The 27,824-nt window shown below is 41.9% G+C and overlaps 1 protein-coding gene across 1 annotated transcript in view; it reads right to left on the bottom strand.

The window, feature by feature from the left end:
• npr3 (natriuretic peptide receptor 3) overlaps positions 1-16,704 on the bottom strand; it is a 65,146-nt gene extending 48,442 nt beyond the window's left edge. The window contains exon 1 of the mRNA XM_070963641.1: positions 15,601-16,704. Within this exon, the coding sequence (XP_070819742.1) occupies positions 15,601-16,261 (661 nt within the window). The 5' untranslated portion in view covers positions 16,262-16,704. The remainder of the gene's footprint in view (positions 1-15,600) is intronic.
• Between the last annotated feature and the right edge of the window lie 11,120 nt (positions 16,705-27,824).

The following is a 27,824-nucleotide window of genomic DNA, read 5'->3' on the forward strand; positions in this document are numbered from 1 at the left end:
CACCTCTTACCGCTTGTGTGTCCTCTACTGTCTTGCCGTTGTGATAAATAAACTGTGAAACAACGTATGTTAACGTATGTTCTGAGTTTCTGTTGCCACGGTTACCAACCAGCGTTTGAGCCAGCGCAATTGTTCTCGTCGTTCACTTTGAAATATTTCTAGACAGCAGACATAGTAGCAGCATATCATGTGCCTCAGTTTCAATACATACTGCTGCGTGCTGCAACACAAGTTCTGTCACAGACACAGACCCGGCCTGTAAACGTTGGTAGTTAATAAATACTATTTTACTCTCATTTATTTTTAATAACTAGCCCATATATTGTAAATGTGATTAAAAATAACAATAAATATACATATGTATATATATTATTTATCCGATACCTGATTGGGACATAACGTCCGATCCAATCGAGTCTGCAGTCACGTGATTGCCCCCGATTTCCGATCATGTGATCAGATCGGATCAGACCCTAGTTTGGAATATCAAGTGCTAACGAAAGAAGGCTGTTTGACTTAAGCCTCTGTCATTTTATCTTATCTGGGGTTATGTTAAGCTAGATGTTTAGCTCTGTCACATATGAAACTTTTCTGCCCAACAACTGTATTGTAAAATGAGGCTTTGAGTACTGAATATTTTGTTGTCACTTGGATTTATGCTGTGTCAGAATGACAGTATCTTGAAGAACAAAATAATGATTCCTTGCTCTTAAATAGCTCAAACTTTAAATACAACCGACCCGGAGATCGAACCGGCGACCTTCTTGCTGTAGGACACGCACACTACCTGCTGCTCCACCGTGCTGCAGATACTTCACAAAGACCTCTAAATAAAACTTCAAGCATCAAGCATGGTAACTCTGGTGCTACTTTTCAACACTTTTACAACTCATGCAACTTTTCTCCGCGGCTGTGGGTCCGTGAGAGGCAATAGTTCCCATTGTTTACAGTAGGTATCAGCCGCTGGCCCTGCGTAACACAGCTGTGCGGCTGGAGGAGCGACCTGATGTCCCCCGTGAGTTAAGGAGGAGGATGCTGGAGTGCCGCGCTGGGATCAAATGGTGCGTCAGGAGGAGAACTTATAGACTGACACTCCCATCCATCATCATGGGGAATGTAAGTTCTCTCCCCAATAAGATGGACAAGCTGGTGGCGTTGACCCGGCATTATCAAGAATTCTGGCGGTGCAGCATGCTATTGTATACAGAGACATGGCTGGGCACGCAGCACACAGACACAACTGTACCGCTGGATGGATTCTCACTCATACGGGTAGATCAGACAGAGAGGAGCGGTAAGAGGAAAGGAGGTGGGCTGGCAGTGTTTGTGAATGATAGATGGTGTAACTCCAGGCACATCACTATCAAAGAGCAGCACTGCTGCCCAGACATTGAGCTGTTGGCTGTTAGTTTGAGGCCATATTATCTGCTGCAGGAGTTCTCACCTGCCATAGTGGTGGCTGTGTATATTCCTCCCTCTACTAATGCCGATGCCACAGGCCCTCTTACTGATCTCTGAGGATTTTAATCATGCCTCTCTGTCCTCCACTCTGGCCAAATTCATCCAGTCACATGTGCCACCAGAGACAATAAAACACTGGACTTATTCTATGCCAACACCAAGGAGGCATACAAATCATCACCCCTCCCCGCTCTGGGAAGAGCTGATCACAACCTGGTTCATCTCCTGCGTGTATACAAGCCCCTTGTTAACAGGCACCCAGCTGTGTCCCGCACAGTGAAGAGGTGGTCTGATGAGGCGGAAGGAGGTGGAAGGACTGCTTCGATACGACAGTGCACCATCAACGCCAACCCTCCAACGCCACCCCCCACTGCTCCTCCCTGCCCCCCATCCACATCACAAGACACTCAGCCCCCTGCTCTAACTTGTCCCTCACACCTCTCCAGATGAGGAATCATCTCAGGAGGATAAAGACCAGACCGCATGGTCTCAGTCCCAGGCTCCTCAGATCCTGCTCTGATCAGCTGAGCGGGATCATTGGACAGTTGTTCAACCTGAGCCTGAGACTTGGAAAACATCCTGCGTGGTATCTGTGCCAAAGACCACACATCCCAAGGACCCTAGCTGCTACAGGGCGGTGGCCCTAACATCCCACCTCATGAAGGCCCTGGAGCGGCTGGTCCTTGCCCACCTGTGCCCCCTGGTGAGCTCGTCCATGGGCCCGCTGCAGTTCGCATACCAGACTGGCATCGGAGTGAAAGATGCTCTCATCTTCCTCCTCCATCAAGCTCTGTCTCACCTGGAGTTGCCTGGGAGCTCTGATCAGGTCCTTTTCCTGGACCTCAGCAGTGCTTTCAACACCATCAGCCACGCCATCCTGAGAAACAAGCTGCGGTGTTCGGGGGTGGCCCAACACCTCACATGCTGGATAGTGGACTACCTTTCCAACCGCCCACAGTAAGTGAGGACACGGGACTGTGTGTCAGGGACTGTCCTCTGCAGTGTAGGGGCCCCCCAGGGAATGGTGTTGGCACCGTTTCTCTTCACCCTCTATACGTCTGACTTTTCTCACCTGTCGCTCACCTGCCACCTGCAGAAGTTCTCTGATGACTGTTATTGTCGGCCTCATCACAGATGGGGATGACAGGTCATACAGAGGACTCATTCAGGACTTTGTGGACAGGTGCCAGCAGAACCACAACCTGATTAATGCTGGAAAAACCAATGAGCTGGTTGTGGACTTCCGTCGGTGCCCGTACTCTTCCCCATCACCAGTGAACATCCAGGAAAGGGACATTGAGATGGTGACATCGTATAAGTACCTGGGTGTTCATCTGAACAACAAACTGGACTGAAGTCATAACACCACTGCACTTTATAAAAAAGGACAGAGCAGACTCTATCTGCTCAGGAAGCTGAGGTCTTTTGGGGTGCATGGGGCAAGGCCCTCTATGACTCTGTTGTGGCTTCTGCCATTTTCTACGGTGTAGTCTGCTGGGGGAGCAGCATCACAACAGCTGACAGGAAGAGGCTGGACAAACTCATTAGGAAGGCCAGCTCTGTCCTGGGATGCCCTCTGGAACTGGTGGAGGAGGTGGGGGAGAGGAGGATGACAGCTAAGCTGTCCTCCATGACAGTCAATGACTCCCACCCTCTCCAACACACACTCACCGCACTGAGGAGCTCCATCAGTGATAGGATGCTGCAACACAAGTGTGTGAAGGAGCGGTATCACAGGTCATTCCTTCCTGAAGCTGTCAGACTACACAACAAAAACTGCTCCAAGTAATCTGTGAATTATCTGTGGAGTAATCTGTGCAATCCAACCTGTACATAATAGTCTGTAAATACTATTTATATTTTCTTCAGATGCAGTTCATTTTTTAGTCCACTCTTTTGTATACACTTATTGTTTTTAATTTGCATGCACTTGTTAGACTATCCGCTTTATTGGTGCTGCTGTAAACTGGAATTTCCCCTTGTGAGACTAATAAAGGAATATTGAATTGAATTGAATGTTTATGCAAACATTCCTGGGGCTTACACGTATTGAAGGCCTGTGCAGAACAGCTTGCTGGGGTCTTCACTGACATCTTCAACCTGTCACTGGTCGAGGCAGCAGTCCCTGCAAGCCTCAAGACCACCACCATCGTGCCTGTACCAAAGCAGTCAGCTGCAGTGGGCCTTAATGACTTCCGCCCCGTCGCACTCACGACGAGTGCTTCAAGAGGCTGGTCTTGGCCTACCTCAAATGCTGTCTTCCCCCCACACTGAACCCCCATCAGCTTGCCTACCGACCAAACAGGTCGGGGGATGCCATCTCCACGGCACTGCACTCCACCCTGACACACCTGGACAACAACACCTACATAAGGATGCTATTCACCGACTTCAGCTCAGCATTCAACACAGTCATTCCCTCCAAGCTGGTCAACAAACTCAGTCACCGGCGTCCCACAGGGATGAGTGCTGAGCCCTCTCCTTTACTCCCTCTTCATCCACAACTGTGTGCCTATGCATGGCTCCAACTCCATCATCAAGTTCACAGACACCATGGTGATAGGCCTGATCAACAACAACTACGAATCAGCCTACAAGGATGAGATTCAGCAGCTGGTAATGTGGTGTACCGACAACAACCTGATCCTCAACACAACAAGTCCTAGTCAACTTCTACCACTGCACCATTGAGAGCATCTTGACTAACTGCATTTCAGTATGGTATGGCAGCTGCAGTCTCCGATCGGAAGGCACTGCAATGGGTGGTGAAAACCGCAGAGTACATCACCGGTGCCAAGCTAACTGCTATCGAGGACCTCCAGCGCCAGTGTCTAAGAAGGGCACGCAGCATCAGCAGCTACAGCTCCCACCCCAACCATGGACTGTTTGCCCCCCTACCATCTGGCAGGAGGTTCAGGAGCCTCCGTTCCCGCATCAGCAGGCATAGGAACAGCTCTCCCACCAGCTGAAGCTGGCATGATAATAATAAGGAGTTATGAGAAATTTTGTACTTCCATGCACTGACAGCTGTGTCTGGTCTGCTGCTGGGGGTGCTGTCCTTAGGTCCCCTCGGCCCGGCTGGTGGGGGGGTTCCCCACCTTGGTGTGGGGTCCACCAGTCTGTCAGGGTCTGGGGGGCCCGGTTACTGTCTGTGGTGAGAATGTCTGTGTGTGTGTGTGTGTGTGTGTGTGTGTGTGTGTGTGTGTCTGTGTGTGTAGTCGAGGGTGTGTGTTAATACATATGGAGGGTGGGAGGGATGGGTTTATACTGTTGTTCTGTTATCATTCATATTGTTTTTAATTGTTGTAAAGAACTTTGTGTGAAAAGTATAAAAAGTACTATATAAATAAAGTTTGATTTGATTTGATTTGATGCACGCTTCACATAAAAAGGCATAAAAGTTTGGTCTCGTGCCATCAGGTATACTTCCAAAACAGAGCAGGCCTATGTCAACCACACAATCCAATTAGCTAACACCACACAATTATCTATCCTATATGTTATTAAAAAAATAATTCAAACATCGAAAACCAACCAGGCCCCAGGGGCCAGATACATAATGTGCAGATGCACAACGAAAACTATGTCCACACACCAAGACAGAAATATGGATACACATTGCTTTTGTCACATTTATAATGCTGTATGTAAGCCTGATTCTGTTCTATAAATCTCAATTATTGTTAACATGAGTGCTCTTCCACAAGCTTAGTTTTCACTCTCACAGTTGCCCATAAATGGATGTAGAAATGCCCTTAAACATCTGTTTGTATGTCGAGAGTTGTGCCCCTCCACCACTCATTAGACTTTTCGATGAGAAAAATAACAAATAGGATAAAGTGCAAATTAACTGATCACCAGCAAGGTTCTCTAACAGCATCAGAGCAGATAGCATGATGCATACATATATGGCTATTTATAGCGGCCATACGACTAATTCATCACATGTACCTGTAAACCATCATCGTGGCATCACGCAGTATCTTAATCATCATTATCAAACATCATGATTATCAATAATTAATCTATGGAGTATTTATTGGAACAGACTTCACAAAGTACTTTGAAAAAAGATCACTGACATGTAAGTACAAAGAGCCAATGTAAATCATAACAATGCAAAAATTCATCACTCATAATTTAAAATTAAGTTTACATATGACCCTCTGGTTGGCATTTTACAGAATGTGTGCTCTGTAAAATAATAACACAATCAATGAAACTGGCAGCAACAACAACAACAACAACAACAACAACAACAACAACAACAACAACAAAATAATGCTTTACTCAAAGGAAGGCTTGTCAAAACTTTTTCAAAGGGGGCAAGATTTGATAATGAGAAAATACCTGTAAGCTGACTGCACCCTTCTTTTGAATCATAGTAAATTCATATACAAATTTACTGCATAATAACAATTTTTATTCGACTGCAAAAAGATTTATTCGACTGCAAAAAGATGTGAAGGTCTCTACAAAACAATTAATCCTTTCTTTCACATCTTGAGAGTCAGATAACACAAGGAACAAGTGGTTAGAAATCCTTAATTGTTCCATGATCACACATTAAAATTAGTGCTGTCAGGCGATTAAAAAAAATTAATCTAATTAATTACAGGATTTGTAATTAATTAATCTAATTAATCGCATTTTAATCTCATATCTGCTAAAGGTCCCCAAATAAAGAATTTGAATTCTAGGACATTACAAAATTGTAGTGCATGACTAATCAATTGGATACACCAAGAAGAGAAGATTTGATATCCACATTTTTATTGGTGAAGTGTGCTTCATAAATGAAATTCAGATGACGCTATCTGAAACGCCTCTTTTAGGCCCTCGTCTTCCACAATTGAAATCGGCCTGCAATCAGCAGCAACCCACTTTGCGATTGAGTTTGTCAGATTTCTGTCGTGGCTTTGCTCATTCGTTTCCCTAACTCAGCAAGTGTGGGTTGGCGGAGTGAGCTCATGGTAGCACTAGCAGCACTAGCAGCAACTACATGTTTAGCGTTTAAATGACAATTCAGGCTGGAGCTGCTACGGTGATAGGAAAATTCTTTTTTACACAAGGTACAAATCACTGCGGTCTTCTTAATAGTCCCGTCTTTCTTCTTTTTATAAATAAACTTGCCGTTCAAAGGTCCAAGTAGGCTTGCCTCGCTCTCCGGTGTCGCATCCATGTCTGTTGTCACCCTGCTTTTGACTAGTGGCGCAGGTAGGATGCGACCTGCCACTGCAATTCAATTCAATTCAATTTTATTTGTATAGTGCCAAATCACAACAGAAGTTGTCTCAGGACACTTTCCATATAGAGCTGGTACAGACCAAGCTCTTTTATCTACAGAAAACCAACAACTGCAGCCTACGGGTCACTCAAAGGGCCAAATTTAAAATGCTTGCGCATTGACTTGATTAATTGCGTTAATTTTTATAGCGCGTTAATTTGCAGCGTAATTAATTAATCTAATTAACGTGTTAAACTGACAGCCCTAATTAAAATTAATCAGTATATTTCTCATTCACTCAGAAGCTGCAATTTATGCATGCTTGCTTGTCTTGGACACAGGCAAGGGGGGCTTCAAGGAAAAAAGGTTGGGAACCACTGATCTGGACCTAAAGCATTTCTTGTTCAAGTTCATAACAGTGTGCTTACAGAAATATTAATAAATGAAACAAATTCCCTGTTCCCTCCCCTGTTTAAATATAATTTAAAAAAAAACTTGCTGTGCAAAAAGATGTCAATGAATTATAAGAGGAGGAAATTCGGACTTAAGCTTATGACTGTTCTACAAATTTGTTTTCTGTATGATTTCAACATTTTTATGATCAAAATCACTAAATTTCCGCATTTCCTGTTCAAATACGTGGGAGAAGGGCGAGGTGAGGCAGCGATGAGCTGTGCCTCACTTCTGACAGCGCTGTGCCACACACACTAACTGACGCAGGCAGTTGGCCTATGCCCATTGCTGTCTCTCTTTATATCAGCCATAAATGCGCAGTGAAAATGCTCCGGGTGAGACAGAAAGTACCGTGCCGTACTGATAGGTGCTGAGCTCCATCGGCACAATGCACATTGCTGCGTGCTCTCCTACGCAGAGGGCGATAGTGAGTGTTCAATTTTGATGAAAAAAAAGAGAGATCAGCCAAAAAAAAAAAAAACATTAAAATTTTAAAAAATCAAATTTGACCTTATATTAAATATTTAGTTTTTCTTGCTATCGTATTGTTGAACAGTGTGGAATTGATTAAAGCATAATTAAAAGCTTTAAAAACAATTAAATGTTTCAATTAAGGTCAAACTTGAAATATAAGCTTATATTTTGGGTTCATATATTTTTACATCTGACTCCAGAGGAGTCAGTGCCTCACCAGTCATGAACCTCACTACACGTCACTGATTTGCCAGTAAAAGTTCACATTTAAAAGCTACTGATGTCGGATTCAAAACTTTTCTTTGCGCTACAGCTCAATGAGCTCCAACTGCAGCTGATGTGAGGCATCATCAGCATCCATGGACTAGGGAGAGGAACAGCAACATGTCCTATTCAATAGCAGCAAAATCCTGAAACCGTCTGTTGAACCCTGCAGAGAGAGATGTGATGGCTGCTGCATGCCTCCCCGTATGTGCACTACATTGTATTATGGAAAAAAGTCTACGATTTCAAGAACTGCAAGAAAATGAGACTCTGGGCTCCATCTGTCCCAAGCATCTTAAGAAAAGGTGGAGCTTAGTTCCAAAGGCAGTAATGTGTGCATTTACTGTAGCTGGCTCACCACTGTGTCAATTTTTGAAACCTAAGTAGTAAGTCTCAGCAGCGTCAGTGAGCGTCAGTGAAAATTACACATTGTAGAGGCATGTCGGAACAACACTATGTTACCACCAGCTGCATTTTTGCACAGATAACTAAGTGAACTTTGTGCTGCTTGTTAGCAAGTCAGTGCAGCTAACCTGTATCTGCCCAAGAGTGAGTCCATTTACTACATTGTCCACTGGTGTATTTTAGAGTGACAGGTAAAAAGAGAGATGTCCTGAAGTTGACACAGTGAATGATGGTTAGGCCCAGGCTAGCTGCTCTTTAGGCCGGAGAAAGCCAGCAGTCTTACTCTGCAACTATTTCCCTGTCCCACAAAGGTCAACTTTGATTAGGCAGACTAGACCCTACAATGGCTTATCACTGCCCTCTATTGTTTCTTATTGTTCTTTTTTACAGTTTTATATTTTTTATATAGTCTAATACTGCACAGATCTTCCATCAGTTTCTTCATTTTAGTCCAGTTATCCAGGTTAAGTAAAGTGCCCAGATAAAAACCGTTGAAGTGAGTAATTGTAGTATGTAATGTATAATGGAATTTTCTTGTTGTTAAAAATTATTTTGTGAAATTAGCATCAGTCCTGTTTGCAAACCAGTACGTTCAGTATCAGTATCACAAAAAAAAAAAAAAAATTCTCTCAACTATCTGAAAATACATTTTGGATCTGACCTATATTAGTATACAGTAACTACACGTAGTACCATGACCCAAACTGTACCCATAATCAGACAGGTTAAGAATATCTGCCCTACCTTGTTAGTACTAGAATTACTGGCTTGCATAGCAGCTCAAGCAACCAGTCAAATTGCAGTTTATATCAACGTCTGTCTGTCATTTAATATATGTAGTGATGACTTTAAAGGTCCCATATTATGAAAAACCCACTTTTCTGGGATTTGGGCTGTTATTTTGTGTCTCTGGTGATAACACACACATACAAAGTGTGAAATAAGACTGTCCATGATTTTTTGAGTTAGATATGGATTTCTGAAAGCACCCTTCCAAATGAGCCGATCGAATTCGGGGAGTACTATTACATAATAAGCCCGGACCTTTGCATGCTCCCACCCACCAGCCACCACCCCCTACTCCTTTCCCAGTGTCTCTCTACCCACCAGATACAGCGCCACCTTCTCACAGATCCGCCACTTCGCTATCGAAAAGCACCATGTTAGGATTCATTATGTCGAGCCACCACACCCAGTGTTCTGTTGTTGGCTGTAATACGAGCACAAATCACTCCATCGGCTCCCAGCCGCAGAGGACAGAAGAGCGGCATGAATTTAATTTTTAAAGGCAAGGTCCCTGCTACAGTTGGCAAAAACATGTTGGTGTGTGCTAGCCACCTTGAAGCTGACTGTTTCTCCAACCTCAGTCAGTGCGAGGCAGGATTGGCCGGGAGACTTTCTCTAAAGGAGGGCTCACTTCCAGTTATGCGTGGAATACGTGCAAATGAGAGACATGTAAGTATACAAATAATTAGCTGTGTGTTTCTTTTGTAGATTAGCGCAAACTCTTGTGTGTTGTAGTGCATGTTTTGCTATTGTGAACGATGTAAGGCTAGCTTTGAGACTATGACTTCAGCCATTAAACGTTAGCTCGCTGTTACCGTAGCTTTTGGTACATCACATCACGTTTCTGATCTTGCAAATGATTTAATACATGTTCCAGGGAGGTGCCAGCATTCACAAATATTAAGCTGTGTTCATTTTGCAGTTTTATACAAACTAAGCAAGAAGTGTTTTGCCACATAGCTCAAGCTAACGCTAACCGCTAGCTTGTAGTTAGCAATCAGCATGGTCTCCATATGCAAACCCAGGGACCCAGTTGGTTAAACGATACACACACAGACACTCCACAGGGTCTAAGTTTCGGGAATTTGAGAAAATAATGCATTTTGAAACGTTTTCTAAACTGGAGTATGTTATAAAAGCCCAGGGCAAAATGAGTGTACGGTTGAGACTGCTGCATCCCAGCACAATTTACACTCCGAGCGTTTTTTCTCTGGAGTTTATTTCTGAATGATTCTTTTTTACGCTGCATGCAGCTGTTGGCATAGCTTTACATGTCAGTTGATGTCACTTCTCTCTTTTTATATAGGCCAGTGCATCATTACAGTTACCTGGTGTTGATCAAGTGTAGCAGTGAGCTGTTGCAGTCTTTAGTGCTTGAATTTACACTGTAACAGTGCTGTCATGTTTTACTCCTAAGTGTGCCCTGTTATCATAACAATATACTTTTGTTACAGCTGTCCAGGCTACTGTGTCCTGCAAGGACTACTGTTGTTATGCACTGCATTACAACGAGAATGCTGATAGAGGACAAACCACCACATCATCAGGGGATCCCCTTTTCAAGCTGAGCTTTCCAAAGTTCATGAAGGGAGAGTGTAGAGCCAAACCAGTGAAGACTCAGGCCACATTCATCAATGTTAACTTTTTTTTTTTTTCACTCAAAAAACAAACATTTATATTGTACATGACACAAAGTACCACAACTCGGTACTTTCAACACAATTAAAAAAAAAAAAAAAACACACCAAAAACTACACACTTACATACAGAATTCAAAGTGCAAAATGTCACTATATTAACAGTTGTTGAATAATGTAATAAATGATACCAATGATTCACTTTTTTCTGTGTGTCTGTGTATTGCACAGGGTATACTGATGATTTGATGGACATGATCATGGAGAAGATCTTTGTTGACCCATCATCGTACAGAGCTGAGATTCTGAAGACATGACTTCACAATATGAGCATCCAGACAAAGAGGAGGTCATCACCAGCTACGAGTCAAGATTCAGTCGAGGGGGCATATCTTCCCTGGGCGTCAGGAAACTCCCAACATATCTGAAGTACTACGCATGATGGGGTGACTACACGAATCTTCTGCCCAAGGAAGCTCCAGCACCAGCTCACAAAACTCATATAGGATAGACACCTGTAACAACTAAGAAAATTGAACATTATGTTAGTTAACAGGTTCGCTAATGTTAACATTTGTATTCACATTTTTCTAATATGGATTCAGTGAATCCTTCACTTGTACTGTATTTCCATGTACAAATACTCATGACTGTGGTCAATAAATATTCACTGTATATCTGTAAAATGTTTCATGTGAATAAATGTGTAATATACAGTATTTGCTAAGGAAAAACTTGGCTATATGTTCAAGAAAAAATATGACTGACTTTATTTATTAGTTTATTATGGTGTATGAACAGTGAAGTTGATTATTATAGATGAAACTCACTGCTCTATCCCCCATAGCTGTAAAGGACAGTAGTCAGCCCTGTAAGTGTTGTATGAGTTCTGCAGCAAGAACACATTTAGGCAAACAGGTTCTAAACCTGGATGGTCAATCATGCATGGGGGCCTTTCAACCAGCCACTGCAGCTGTCTTTGAACCTGTCATGCATAACATAACATGCTCTGCCCATTCATGTGTAAATGACAAGGAGTGCTGAAACTAACAGCGCAGTTAGACCGTCAATGTCTCAGCAACCCAGTGATTGCTTTCATATGATACCAGGCTTGTATTGTTTGCATGATGCCGTGAAATCAGCAGACGCACTGAAGTGGACATACGCTATTTCCGTGTTTTCGTTACATGCGCATATAATTTCTTGGGGTATGAATTATGTTTTATTTTGGGTGGCAATGCTTGGTAGAGACTTTTAGCTGTGTTTCTCCCCGTCATTCTGGTATGCTACAAGTTAGGATTGGTGCTTCCTAGCATGACCATTGACCATCTGAACTGCGGCATCTCACGCTGCCTCCTGTACAGGCGGTGCTCCTACTGAAGAGGAAAAAAAATAGAAAGACGTTTTTAGACTAACCTTTCAGAAGCGTCCTGCTGAATTCTCTGAGGTTCTGTAGGAGCCTCCCCTCCTCCAGGATCCGATTCAGGTTCGAACATGTACGAACATGAACATGAACTACTGAAGAACTCGCTCTATTCACTGTCGCCATGTCCGCTACTTTCGCACGGGTAGTGTTATGTGAGTCTATGCTCTCCTCGTTACTCGTTACCTCATTAATCTTTTCCTGAAAGCTATTTCCAGAAAACAGCTTCAAAAACATGTTTTATGGAAACACTAGACCTATGTAACTTCTTAAAAAGGCTTCATAATATGTCGCTTTTAAGAGTAGTTTTTGGCAAAATGGTAATTATCACTATATTAAGATCATTCCAGTGAATCATTTCCAGTGAGAAACATGCTGTCTTCATTTAAAAACTATTTTCACAGAGAAGCACAGGGGATTCTCAATATCAGCAAATAAATGAACTACAACAAGTGAACTACAATATTTCAAATATAGATGACGCTGCAAAGAAGGTAGAAGTTTCAAGATGGCTGCCCACAATTAGTGTCACCAATTTGCAGAACATTATGAAGTCCCAGTGGAGTCGACCTTTGAGGTTGTGGATATAAAATGTGACCACGCATATGAATTCTTGAGTTGTGATCAAAAATGTGGTTCCTGTGGTCACAATAATCTATGACCTTTGACCAGCAACATCCATCCATCCATTTTCTATACCGCCTATCACTTTCGGGGTTGGGGGGGGGGGGGGGCTGGAGCCTATCCCAGCTTCAACAGGCAAGAGGCAGGGTACACCCTGAACCAGTCGCCGATTGCAGGGCAATATGCAAAGACAGACAACCATTCACACTCACACCTAGGGGCAATTTAGAGTCACCAATCAACCTAATGGGCATGTTTTTGGTCTGTGGGAAGAAGCCGGAGTACCCCGGGAGAACCCACACATGCACGGGAAGAACATGCGAACTTCACACAGAAGGGCCCCGCCCAGGGGTCGAACCGGCAACCCTCTTGCTGTGAGGCACACACACTACCTGCTTGCACCACCGTGCCGCCCCAACCAGCAACATATAATTGGTTTATCCTTCAGTCAAAGTGAAAACATAATACATAACATAATAGAAAGGGAGCACTCTACAGTGCTCCAAGTCCATGTGAAACAGGGGGGCATGATTCTCTCATATGGCATGTGCTCAAGAAAGCCAATGATGGTCTGCCTCTCCTTGCAAACACTGGTCAGGTTGTGCCAAAAAGCTGTACAATCTTTGCTGAAGCCCTTCAAATCTCTCTGTTATGCATCCGACATACCAAGAATACTAATTTTCTTGCCATCAGGTGCACTTTGTGGCTTTGCAGCATTCAGCATGTAAAATATATGCTAATTTATACAACAGCTGCTATGACCAGAGGGCTGTAGCCTACAAGCTGCTTATGCTTCTGAGGAACCAACCTAGAAACTGACTTAGCATTCATTTGTTCTCATGTATTTTCACTTTTAAAAGGGGAAAGAAAGTGCTACCAAATCAACAGCATTATTGTAGTTGTCATTTGACAGGAAGTACATGTACACATTTACATTAAACCAGTAGCCTAGTTTTTATACTGTACGTCTCGTGTAGGAAAAAATAACAGTCCTGCTATTGCTTATAATGCATGCTGCATATGCATAATATTAGGTAATTAGTTAAACATTCAAAATTAGTTGTTGATGGCAGAAGCAATTTTGTTTACCTGGGTATCACTTCCCCCCCAAAAATTCTAAACCAATTTATTCTGAATATCTTGTGAATACATCATAACTTTTACATGTCAGTGAAAACTCATGAAACATTTTAAAGTGGCTTATTTCCATCTGAGACACTGCCTTCTGTGTAAGACATTGACCATGTTCAAGGCAATACATGACGCAAGAGCTCCCATCAGTCACAGCTAAGGTGACTTGCTCTTTGTATACCAATTGCAAAGTCTTCTAAACAATTTCAAGCAACTGGCCCATGTGGCTTAGCATGCAGGCTGTTACATATCTCTGTCTGAGTGATAAGGGTGCAAGTGGATTGAGGACAAAGGACAGATGCCCAGCATCAGTTATATGTCAGCTGAGGTATCAATGAAGTGGCTGCAGCTAATGATTGTTTTTAACCTATCAAATATTTATTTTCAATAACTAATTGTCCACTCATTATTATTATTGCCAACTGATGGATTTGTTGACTGATGTGAAATTAATTAGCAGCTTGTCTTTTATCGAGCAAAAAAAAATTCCTAGGTCCAGGTTAAAGGATCGATTCACATTTCTGTGAACCTGTGCAGTCATTCCTGTCCACACTGGGTCTGAAAAGATCCCTTCTTTGTCACAATTTCAAATTTGAGGGATTGGATAAAATCTACTGTCTATCTATCTGTGGCTCAGGAGACAGAGAGCTCGTCCACCAATCAGGAGGTCGGTGGTTCGATCCCTGGCCTCCGCAGTCAACAGGCCGAAGAACCATTGGGCAAGATACCGAACCCCAAAACTGCTCCCGATGCTGTGCCATCGGTGTGCTTCATATTCATATGTAAGTCCATCCATCCATTATCTATACCGCCTATCCCTTTCGGGGTTGCGGGGGGCTGGAGCCTATCCCAGCTACAATGGGCGAGAGGCGGGGTACACCCTGAACCGGTCGCCAGCTGATTGCAGGGCCACATGCAAGGACAAACAAACATTCACACTCACTACGGACAATTTAGAGTCATCAGTTAACCTAATGAGCATGTTTTTGGTCTGTGGGAGGAAGCCGGAGAACCCACGCATGCACGGGAAGAACATGCAAACTTCACACAGAAAGGCCCCACCTGACCCAGGGATCGAACCAGCAACCTTCTTGCTGTGAGGCACGCGCACTACCTGCTGCGCCACCGTGCAGCCCCAATGTAGATGCTTTGGATAAAAGCATCTGCCAAAATGACTAATTGTAATAATGTGAATATCGTTCAATGTATCCTTCAATTTTGACAATTTGCTCTTTTTCTTAGAGATTAAGAACTATTTGGGTTTTAGACAATCTGAAGATGTCACCTGGCTTTAGAAACTTGTAATGGGCATTTTCCATTACTTTCTGAAATTTTGTAGATGACAAGATGACACTGAGAGAATATTCGTCAGATTGATATCATTAGCTACTAAATTCAGTGACTAACCATAAGACCGAGAGCCTAAAAGCAAATCGTTGCGTTTATGACAGGTCTACAATAATTTCCAGGTTTTAAGTGATCAAACCTCTCCCTGGTTAAAGTCATTTACTGTGGATAAATTAATCAATACTGTTTACCATTCTGTAATATTTAAATTTGAAAATGACTGACTTTAACGTGTTGTCAAGCAAATGTCAAGTACCAACACCGATAGATTTTATTTAATGACTTGCAAGGTTATTTGAGTAGTATAGTAGTATATTAAACCAAATAAATAATTTAGGCTGCAAAGACGGTATTGAAAACTACATTACCTTCAATGTCATAGATGTTTTGGAGGATGTCATCAGTGTCTAAGTGATCCCCTCGGGAAAAAGCATATGTTTTAATGTTAAAGTCAGGCATAAGATGATAGACTCCCTCCAAAGTGAAGTAACAGTTCCGCTCCTCTTTGTCGTCTTCGTAGACCAGTAGTGCGGTCTTCCAGGTGAAATGCTCAAACATCGCGGTGAAGGTCTCTGCCATTTTCACGTAGGACGGAGCGATGCGGGTCAGGTGGGAGAATTCGGTGTCCTTGTTGCTGAAGCCAGCGGCTAGGGCACCTGCTGAAATCACCGGGATATTCCAGTGGGATGCCAGCCTCACCACCGCCGCCGCCTCGTACTCGCACACTGGACCCAGAATGAGATCCGGCTTATGCCCACAAGAGCTTTCCACTAATATAAACAGAGCATCATTGACACAGTCGGAGCTCTCAAACTGGATGTTGAAGTGGAAGCCGGAGTACTGGCCTCCCTCTGCCTTCAGCCTCTGTTGTGCGTAAAGGATTGCCGGTGCGACTCTTGTATATGAAAAAAGGTAGGAGTTATTGTGTGGCAAAAACACCAAAACCTCTATGTCCTCGCTGATGGTATTTGTCATAATTGGGTTCAGGACCATCAAAAAGTACACACACAGTGTGCTGAAATATGGCATGATGCGACTTTCCAAACCCCACTTCAGATAAATAAAAGTGTCCGAGAGATGTTCTTCAAATGTTTCTTTCCCCAACTTGGCTCCACTTGGTAGTGCACATATAGCTGCAAACAGAAAGATCTCCGCAGTGACTAAATGGCTTAATGGTAATTAATTGAATTTGTCTTTTAAAGAAGCAAATCTGCCAAGATGTGTGTGTGTTTTATTCTGCATTGAGAGCTCCTTCGAAGGCTCCTGAACCTGCTCAAAATATTCTCTAAACTGTTGATCCGGCCAAGCTCCGCGATTCCTCGGCTCAACCAGCAGCCACCACACACACTGGCTCAGTCTTGGAGTTTTGAAGCATCATTTCAGAATTATTCCTGCGTCATCGGAGAGCTGCCCACCTACTTCTTAAAGCTACACTGCTGCCGATCTCACAATGAGCCACTTCAACACAGCATGAGTTAGTCGGTAGGAATTATGGTTCTGTAAGGCTGAAACAACTAATACAGAACCTCCCTGTGTGCTTTTATACATGATAGGCATCTCCCAGGGCCGCCGTCAGGGTATGGGAATGGTGTAGGTTGTTCCACCACTATGAAACCACTATATAGGACAGTAAATGTAAATTAGATGTACTTACATCAAATGGCTGAAACAGAAAAAATGCATCAGACATCAAAAAATAATATCAAAACTGAAGTTTGAATTCACTTATTCATTGCAGGATCAACAGATGATGGTGGCATTATTTTTGGAGAACACGTAGACCTAAGAGCCATTTAGGGTTTTTAGTGCTTTGTCCGAAGATGAAGTTTACAAAATTTCTTGCATGTGAAGCACAGGGCCTAAAAAATTACCTCCTAAAAAGCTGCCTACACGGAAGTTTCCACAAAAAACTATTGCGGTGACAGTGAAAGGGCTCAGTAATGACAGATCTACAAAGAATTATCTGCAGTTCTCAGCTCTACAGAGCTCTTTAGCCTCTTCTAACTCATTGTTGTAGTTTTCATATCTCTAATCAACCTTGTTTCCAGCAGCAGCAGCACCGCTGCACCAACAGGCAGTTGATTTCAGTAAAATGATGTTGCTCTGTGTCTGCTGGATGTGTAAATTGTCTGTGTCAAGTGCTTGCTCATGTTTGCCACAACAGCTTGTTATGCTGCACCCAAGCAGCCAAAAAAAAAAATATGCAGCTTTAGGCAAAAGTCTAGTAGCAAAAGTTTTCATATGAAGGGGGTCTAATTTGTTGTAAGAGATTAAACTAGAACAATTCACCGTATTCTATAGTTTTTGTGTTTGTCTTAAATCTGAATCTTAGCTAGACACTACAGCTGTTAAATAAATGTCTTGAAGTAATAAGTCCAACATTTCCATGTGAAATGTAGTGCAGTAAAAGCATAAGGTAGCATGACATGATAAAATACATGAGGCCTATGTCAGAACTATACTGCACAGTACTGGAGCAAATCAACAGTACTTGTTCTTGCTTTATAAGAGTTTTATGGAGAACACAAAACAAAACATTTCTATATAGTATAGAGGTACAGTCTTACGGAGTTAACTGACTTCTGTGCAATTCCAGAATGAAAAAATAACATAAACCTCAGCTCACGTCATCTACTCAAATAGCAGCCTTGCACTTATCGTGGCTCATTAACATGCGTCACTAATGACTCACCTACCAAGTCTCTCAGAAGACACATTTTGTTTGCTGGCAAGAGGAGTGGAATTTGCTGACGTACATGCCAATGTTTTCCACAGCTCTCATTACATTTAAATCATTAAATCATTACATGAAAAATAAAGTATTATACTGAATTTGAAGCACAATTCTGTGCTATCTTTGTCTGAAATGTCTAAATGACACCAGTGTGCACAACTTGGAGATATTCTGCAATTATGGTCATTAAGCTTAACACAACACCTTGTCATGTAATGACATCTCTTAGCTGTGGATTTACTTTAGTCTGTGGTAATTCAGAATGATCATTGCTGGAGAATTTTCCAGGAGACAACATCCTGCTGTACAATACTGGTAGCCTCTGCTCTGTTTGCAGGTTTTAGAATACTCTGTGCAGAATGCCTCACTCATGTTTTTTTGGTGTGTTTGTTTGTTTTTTTCTTTTTCTGAGAGACCTGACCCCTTCCAACATCTTTGGGATAAACCGGAACCTGACTGTTAACCAGACCTTATCTCCCTGGTGTTGGTCCTCATGTGAATTCTCTTGTGGCTGAATGAAACCACAAGAGTGGAGATAAGCAGCAGAGGAATACTCATGGTGTTGGAATCACATGTTCAGCTGTCACAGAAGTCTGGAATGTCCACATATTCTTACCCATGTAGTATAGCTGAGCTCATCATTTGCTTTGTTTTGTGTTTTAAGAATCGAATTTGAATTAATTGTTGAGCTGGAGGGCGGCACGGTTCGCAAGCAGGTAGTGCACGTGCCTCACAGCAAGAAGGCTGCTGGTTCGATCCCCGGACGGGGCTCTTCTGTGTGAAGTTTGCATGTTCTTCCCGTGCATGCGTGGGTTCTCTCCGGGTACTCCGGCTTCCTCCCACAGACCAAAAACATGCTCATTAAGTTGATTGGTGACTCTAAATTGTGCCTAGGTGTGAGTGCGAGTGTGAATGGTTGTCTGTCTTTGCATGTTGCAGTTGAAAATCTAAACAGCTAATTCTCAATTTCTGCTAAATGTATACTTATGTCACAAAGGCCTGCCTGATTTGCCCTTTCTGGCTCTCTGTCAGTCCATTCAGCCTCTTCCAAATCCCCAGGCCCCTGCACTTTATATGAACTCTCCACAGTTCCAATTCTCCATCCATCTGCCAGATGCCCTCAGACCTTCCCACCTGCTCACCTGTTTCTCATTCAATTACCATACACAGCGTTTGTACCAGCCCATCTCCATCTGCTACTGACCAGATTGTCTATGTATGGTGCTTATAGCCATTGCATCCAGCCACCTATGGCCTCTTCATGACCTGCTACCCAGTTTTGTCTTATTTGATTCGTTTGATCGTTTGGATTGCCTTTCCTGTTGCCACCTTGTAAACCTGTTCCTGACTCTGTGTGTGTGTGTGTGTGTGTGTGTGTGTGTGTGTGTGTGTGTGTGTGTGTGTGTGTGTGTGTGTGTGTGTGTGTGCGAGTGAGAGAGAGAGAGAGAGAGAGAGAGAGAGAGAGAGAGAGAGAGAGAGAGAGAGAGAGAGAGAGAGAGAGTCTTCCTCCCTCTATTGCCTGAATTCATTAATCTTGACAATGTAGCTGAACTGCATGGTCACCATTTGTTGGCTTTTGCACTTCCTGAAAACCTGACATTTGCCAGGCTCTCTCTAACAGTGCAGATATGTTGGCAGGAAACTTGAATGACTTTAGCGCAGCTCACTTTTACTTATCCATACTGTTATTCCTTTAAGTAGACATTTGATTGCCATCACTACCCATACTGTGAAACTGGTCAGCATGTATCTTTAAACCGTAAACAATATCTGCATCTTTGAATTTCTTCTCAGTGTCTTTCAAAGATCTTTGTCAGTAATTTATGTCAAAAGGTGATACTTACATTCAACAACACTGTGCAAGTCTATTTCATGTAGTCAAAGATTGTAAAGTGAAGGTAAAGATGTACAAACATGAACCATTCAGACAGATGAAGGCAGATAAAAATGCATCTCCTACTTTTATTAACACTGAACAGTTGGAGCCATAGTACAACTAGAGGAACAGTAACACACTGACTGTACTTGATAGTTGCAAGTTAGTGGTTTCTCAACCTGTCTGTGTGCTTTTACTGACATCTGGTGGTCAATTCTTGCACTTGGACAGTCACTGTAACTATTTCGACCACTTCTTATTCATTAGCAATATAATAATATTCCTATGGAAAAAGTGAGGAAACCAAAGAGTGAGGTGTTCACAAAAATAGAAAAGGAATGCCCCTTTTCAATCAATCATAGTTTTCTTACAACTTGTTAATAATTGCAATCATATAATTGAAAATTTTAGGGAGGTTAGGAGTCACACTGATAAAATTATGGGTATCTATCTCTGTGTTACATATGAATGTGGTTTACCCAGAATCTGTTGGTAAGACACCAGTAAATTGGAAAGACTGCCTTGATCATGGAATACATTCTGTTACGATCCCAGCTTCCTGTCTCTCCCTGTGTGTCTCCTCTCCCTTTTCCCTTGTGTGTGTGTCTGTCTGTCTACCCCTGGATCCATGGCTGGGCAGCCCCTCACCTGCTGCCAGCTCCTCCCACGGCAACTCACCTGCACTCACTTTCCCTGATCAGGGAGAGTATTTAAGGCATGGACCTGCTCCTCTCCTTTGCCGGATTATTCCTCATTTCCATGTCGAGTTCTGGTTGTTTGGTCCGTAAGTACGAGTCTTTTTGTCTTCTTCTCTAGTTATCAAAAGTCATTATTTTGTCCTTCGTTTTTTCCAGCCTCTTATGTGCTGTGTTTTTCTTTTCAGTGCCTGTCTGCCGCTTCCACTGCCTCGTGCCATACCTGCTTCGTCGGTGCTCCCTTAGTTCATCCACTCCGTTTAGTGCGTCTTTTGTTTTCTTCGTCCTCCACTCCGTTTGAGTGCACCTTTTGTTTGTTTATCATTCTGCTCGTTGAGCGTGTTTTCTGTTCTTTGTTTTGTTAATAAATTTATTACTTGGTTTTACACAATCCCTGCCTCTGGTTCTGCATCTCTGGGTCCTAATACTCGGCGGCTGTATAGCCTTAACACATTCCATGTGTTGTGTCCTTTTTTGTTTGTTTGTTTGTTTAATTCTTGGATTTACATTTTAAATTTATACTTTGAATTAAATATATTAAGAGATATTACTTGCATATGTTACAACATTAATGTATTAGGGACAACCCTTTCAATTACTTGAGAGAAAAGTAATTGAAAAATCGTTACACATTACTTTCTTTGGTTGTGGTGTAATGAAGACAACAGGCCTGGGAATGATGAAAACAAAGAAACCCTGACTCTACATCCATTACAGGAGGCATGAGTTACTCTCTGCAATCAAATTTGAAATGCAAGTTCACTAACTCAGCAAGCACCAGACTAAGCACCATTTTTGAAATCAAACACAAATTTATAACAAATAAGTTGTTCTCATAAAGATAAATGGTACAAATACTGTTCACTCAAAAAATAATTCAATGGATGAACGTAATTTTATCAAGGTACCTAAATTCCATCCAAACAAAACAAGTACAGTCAGTCTATCTTGATCGTGTTATTTAACCAGCACATACATTAGTTGGTGAAACATCATGTTAATATTTGCACTCAATTATGTTGCCTTTCATTCAATTAAAATGTTTGTACTTTGAAGTCTAGTCAAATTAAGTTTACTGTACAATGTTAGTAAAACAAAATTCCACCTTGTATATGAACTACTATATTTTTTTTTAAATGAAATTCTTGTTGAATGAACTGATATAGGTTTTGTCTGTTATGCAAATGTCAATCTTGTTGATTCAATTAGTGTAGTGTTCATTGCTAGTACTAGCATCTTTAAATGAAATTACCAAAACAAAAACAAAAAGAGAACATGTTAGGCAATTTTACATTTTATTTAACATTTTGCATAAACAAATATACCATTGCCAAAATCCTTCTTCAATCCTCAGTTCCCTTTCAACTATCTCATGCTAAAATTTCCTTTAGTTATCACATTAGCATTGACCCGCAGACCTTATTTCACTCTCATGCCACCTTAGAATACAAACCAACAGTCATAATTGCAACCACACTCTACTGAAGAATGGTTGATGCAAACTTCAAAGCTAAGAGACCAAGAGGATTACAGCCTATTATAGGAACATTTACAACAGTCTCATATATAGCAATGCATAGGAGACTAGAACTAGAACTAGAACTTTTTTATTGCAAAATGTGTGAACTTCTTTCAAAAGGGCAACTCCACCAGTTTTCCTTTTTTGCAGGTCATATGGAGTACTACTGCATATTTGGAAAATGTAGTATTAAGTCTTGTGGATCCACAGGGAGCTGCATGTAATCCGATAAACTGCCTCCTGTGATGGACTCAGCAACAGCAGCATTGTGGGTAGCACTGGTGCCAGGTTGTGAAAAGGGGGTGATTAAAAAGGCGATCTCACTGTTTCTGCTTTATCAATTTTGACTGACATAAGTATAACAGACAAAAATATAGTAGTTCATACAACAATTGTTTTGAAGGAGTACAATGATGGACCAGTGGCCTGTTTTTCAACAGCTGTTGCATACATTACCTACAATTGGTGGAGTTACCTTCCAAGATTTTTAACATTCAAGATCCTAACATTTTTTCTCAAATACATGTAAAACATTGAGCCAACAAAATAGCTGAGACTCCTTAAGAAAGCAGCCTTGAATCTTTTCAGAGGTTTAAGGACAACAATTTTTAAATTCTTAAAAGGGCACCAAGTAAACCTCATAAAACACAGCAAATGCAATTACAGAGACATTGTAACCTACAAAGCCCTAACTCTAGGCCCATAAAAAACACATATTCCAGTAAAATGTGTATATGACTAGAATATGCATTTTAACACTGTTTTAAACTATTACAATATACCCATGTGCTTTACAAAGAAAAAACTCTTTTTGCAATGTTAACAAAATTTAAAAAATAACATTTCTGTAAACTCAATTTAAAGATATCTACGACCATTTAAGGTGTGTTTATTGTATTTCACATTTGAAGAGATGGCATTCATTGTATGTTCGTGTGTGAGTAGGCTATAACTGCTCCACTCAAACAAATTAAGTACTTAATAATACTTAATAAGTGCATAGAACTGCTCCAGCCCAAATCATCCATATAGTAAAATCAGTTTGGATGTGTTAAAGGACTGCTCTGTGTCCGCTCCAGCGACACAACTGTAGGAGACTTTTCAACCTGAGACAATCTTAGTCTCAGTCCATTGAGCAAACAAAAAAAACAAAATTAAATAGTCCTTTTGAACATCTTTTACTTCTAATTTTGAACTCTTAAAGTCAAACAAAAAAGAAAATCAACATTAAATGCAGAGATACTGTCTGGAAATATAGACAGTTCCATCAGTCTTCTTTAAGCCATCTACCCCAGAAGCTTGTTTTTCAGGAACTATACCTTGGATGACAACCTCTGCCTATCCAGATTCAGAAGAATCTTCTGCAGCACTTCAAAAGGGCATCTGAGGTCTGGTGGGTAGCTCAGGTTCAAACAGTATATCAATCCAAATAACAAAACACAAGCAGTTCCTATGTTGTCCAAATGACTGAGGACTTCCACAACTTCAATCAGGACACTGATGTCCTCTGGGTCATCCCCAGGCACTGCACCCTCCTTCTGTATGACATACACTCCCAACACAGTTTGCTCCATGGAAGCAATGGCCTTGGTGTCTGTGCTCTGTGGGATGAAACATGACAACAAGGTGATGGTGGAGCAACACGGTTGTTTTACTATTGGTGTTGCGACCGAGCCGACTCAACACGTAAAACAGTCTCATGTCGTTTATGTCATCCATAAATGTGGTTATATTAAGAAGTAAGTAGATATTAAGAAGTAAGAAACATGTAGATTAAAAGAGACCTTGCGACCTCTCAGCCTAGGTGACCTCTAGTGGGGATCAGGACCCCCAGGTTGGGAACCAGTGCTTAAACATGTTAAAATGTCATAGGTATATTCCTGAATCTGCCCTCTGGTAATGAATGAAGACTCAGATTATCTAAACGCTGTGTTACATATTACACTGGTTAAGAATATTGTTTTCAATGTTTAAACCTGAAATGTTTAGCAAACACCAAATTCAATGTCTTAACCTGACAGAAATTTCAGAATTAGGAGATGAAAAACAATGACCAAGCATAATGTATACATATTGTAAAAGGTTTCAAAATGTCAACACATTTGAAAAGATATTACATTACCCTTAATTTCTCATGTGAATTTAACATATCAAGCAAGTAAATATGTGCCTTCTCAGACTGGTCAATGGCTAACGTGATCACTCACAGTGTATATAACTCACCAGATATTTCCTCACAAGTTTCTCATGGTCTTCGTTCAAGTAGATGCACAAGGACTTGAGGACACATGCTCGTCTTGTATGTATTTTGTCATCCTGGGGAAAAAAGGGCACCCATTCTGAAAATATTCTGCATTTTTTGGCAGCAGTTTGAAAAAAAATAAAAAATAAAAAAATCTGCCAAAAAAAAGTCAACATGTCATTTCACCCATTACTCCTCTGTCCTTCTGTCCCTCTCCATCCGCACGCTTTCATGTCCTAACACGGCGTGTTACTAACTTAGCTCCTTCCCCGGAGTCTCTCTGCTTTGTCGTCTTGCAGGTTCCCATGGACAGTGGCTGAATCTGGATTGTGGATTGCAGCTGCGTCTCCTGCCTTGGCCCTGCCTGACATCCACTGCAACCACTACTGTCATTACATCCACTGTCACTGTTACTGTGATTGCATGTCTGTCTCTCTATCTCTCTCTCTCTCTCTCTGACTGCATTTCTGTCTGTCTGTCTGTCTGTCTGTCTGTCTGTCTGTCTGTCTGTCTGTCTGTCTGTCTGTCTGTCTCACTCTCCCTCTCTTGCTCTTCCTCTCTCACCCAACCAGTCGAGGCAGATGGCCGCCCACCCAGAGTCTGGTTCTGCTCGAGGTTTCTGCCTGTTAAAAGGAAGTTTTTCCTCGCCACTGTCGCCAAGTGCTTGCTCATGGGGGAATTGTTGGTTTCTTTGCAGATAAAAGAGCTTGGTCTGTACCAGCTCTATATGGAAAGTGTCCTGAGACAACTTCTGTTGTGATTTGGCGCTATACAAATAAAATTGAATTGAATTGAATTGAATTGAATTATCAGCTAAGGCTGATGCAATAAGTATAATCACATGATGTAAGTGTTTTGATCCAGTGAACAACTTCATACTCTTGTCATTTTTGCCTGCCACATGTATAGAGAATCACATTCAAGCAATTGTCATGACAAGGGCATAAAGTTTTTCATAAACACGGGCCAATGGATTTCAAAACAAACCTTGGAAATGTCCACCATGTCTTATTTTTCCTCCAGCTGCTCCACCTTTACATCGAAACATCTCCAACAGGCATTATATTTCATTTGTTTTCATCTTCCTGTTCTGAAGTGTGTGCATACTTTGGGGCATACAGAAAACCTTAGCACATATTGGACATGTACCTCTTTCTCAGTGAACAGAGCTGGCCATCTGCTTTTAAAGTCCGCAACCAAGGGCTGTCCTCGAAGAGCTTCTTGCCTTCGGTATGAGAAAGTTTTCTCTATTTTCATTGTCACTACATGGTCATTGTTTCTCATTGATACTCATTGGTCATTGATACTCTCCTTTTCCATACTCTCAGTGGTTTCTCCGTTTGGGAGCTCCGGACAGTAATTGACTTCTGCCCTCCTTGGGTTTTTAACATTCAGTGCTACCAGAGATTTGTCTTGGTTCTTGCTCTTTAGTGAATTTATCATCACCTCAGCCACTGAAAGATCCCTGCTCTCTCAGACAAGCACGCTTTTTCACAAGAGCTTCTGCAACATCATTAAGATCATTGTCATTTGGATAGGCTTTGAACCTAATTTCTTCAGACAGTCATTCAAGAATGTGAGATTTCAGTTTTGGTGAAGGGGCTCATATAAGTTCCAATAGCATTGGACTCAGCATTGGCCTTTTCAAGTTGCAGTTCAGCCTCATAGTTGAAAGGAGGGACTGTGAAGACACTTGGCCAAACCCACGTTCTTGTAGATGGTGATAAACCTGAAGATGAAGCAGGCTCCGTATCATCCTTGTCAACTGAGGAGATTGATGAGGAATCTGTAAGGCTTTGGACTGCTCAGGGATGACGTGTTGTCACATCATAGTCTGTAGAACTTTGCAAGTAGACCACCTTTATAGTTGCTTTGTCATTTATTTCGGAGATCACCGACAGGTTTATGAACTCGTTTCCAAAATCAGCATCTTGATATTGAAGCCAGAAATCTTGCTGCAATCCAAAACTCATCTTTATTGTCTGGCACAATTTGTCTATGGTTTCCGGTATCCCTGCTGGCAGAATGAGCTTCCTGGCATCATCTTCACCCAGGATGACCCTTTGTGTTATAGGCAGGGTCATTGTGGAGACCTTAAGAAAAAACAAAAACACATTGAATTTCTCACAAGAACAACAGTGGCACTTAAGTTAATTTAAGACAAGTACTTACAGTATGAGTGTGCATGTATATAAAAACAAAAACATTAAACTTGACCTCAAGGCATAGTTTAGGTCTTTTGATGTGAGGTTGTAGGAGGTACTCATCCTAAGTCAGTGTCTTACCTGCAGTACATGTCAGCTCACCCCGTGTGGCGAAACAGTTTGTAGTAACAGCACAAAAGTAGATTATTGTGTTGCTGCAAATGGTTATTTTGGCACAACATTTTGTCCATCCATCCATTATCTATACCGCCTATCCCTTTCGGGGTTGCAGGGGGCTGGAGCCTATCCCAGCTACAATGGGCGAGAGGCGGGGTACACCCTGAGCCGGTCGCCAGCCGATTGCAGGGCCACATGCAAGGACAAACAAACATTCACACTCACACTCACACCTACGGACAATTTAGAGTCATCAATTAACCTAATGAGCATGTTTTTGGTATGTGGGAGGAAGCCGGAGTACCCGGAGAGAACCCACGCATGCACGGGAAGAACATGCAAGCTTCACACAGAAAGGCCCCGCCTGACCCGGGGATCGAACCGGCAGCCTTCTTGCTGTGAGGCACGCGCACTACCTGCTGCGCCACCGTGCAGCCCCTACTACATTTCGTACATTGTACAATTAATGTATTTCTATGCATAATTGCAGTTGTGCTGGCCATACACTATATTTTGCCACTGAACAGTGTTCAAAATATAGTGTACACCAAAATTAACATTTTCTTTAGTTGACCTCTCATTCAGGTGGCAATACAATACTCTACTTAACCCATACTACACGCTGCTTCTCCACATGGGGCAAGCTAACGTCACCTACTGCAGGTTATACACTTACAAGGGATAAGTACCTCATACAACCGCACATTAACAGAACAAAGCTATCCCTTTAATCTAATGCAAAGGATACACAATGAAAATCCATGTAACAATCCGTACATCCTTTGATAATACAAACATTGTGCTAAGCAGATCTACACATGATAAAAATTAATCAGCAACATTTTTTTTTGTTTGTTTGTTTGTTTGTTTTATTACGTTGTATTCATGATATTATCAAGAATAAATTCTGAACATCCTCCTGTTCTTGTGATTTTTTTTTGTTTGCTTGTTTGTTGTGGGCTGTTGGTTGAACAAAAATAATTTGAACACTAGGAAATGATGATTGGACAGGGACAAATGGAATAACATAATTTATTATTGTGGCATATTTTTTTGCTATGACTGATAAGTTAAAAATTATCAATACATTATCCATCCATCCATCCATTTTCTCCCGCTTATCCGAGGCCGGGTCGCGGGGGGAGCAGTCTGAGCAGGGACACCCAGACTTCCCTCTTCCCCCAGCTCTACCAGGGGGATCCCGA

Source organism: Chaetodon trifascialis, chromosome 6 (genome assembly GCF_039877785.1).
Source record: "Chaetodon trifascialis isolate fChaTrf1 chromosome 6, fChaTrf1.hap1, whole genome shotgun sequence".
Taxonomy (NCBI): Eukaryota; Metazoa; Chordata; class Actinopteri; order Chaetodontiformes; family Chaetodontidae; genus Chaetodon; species Chaetodon trifascialis.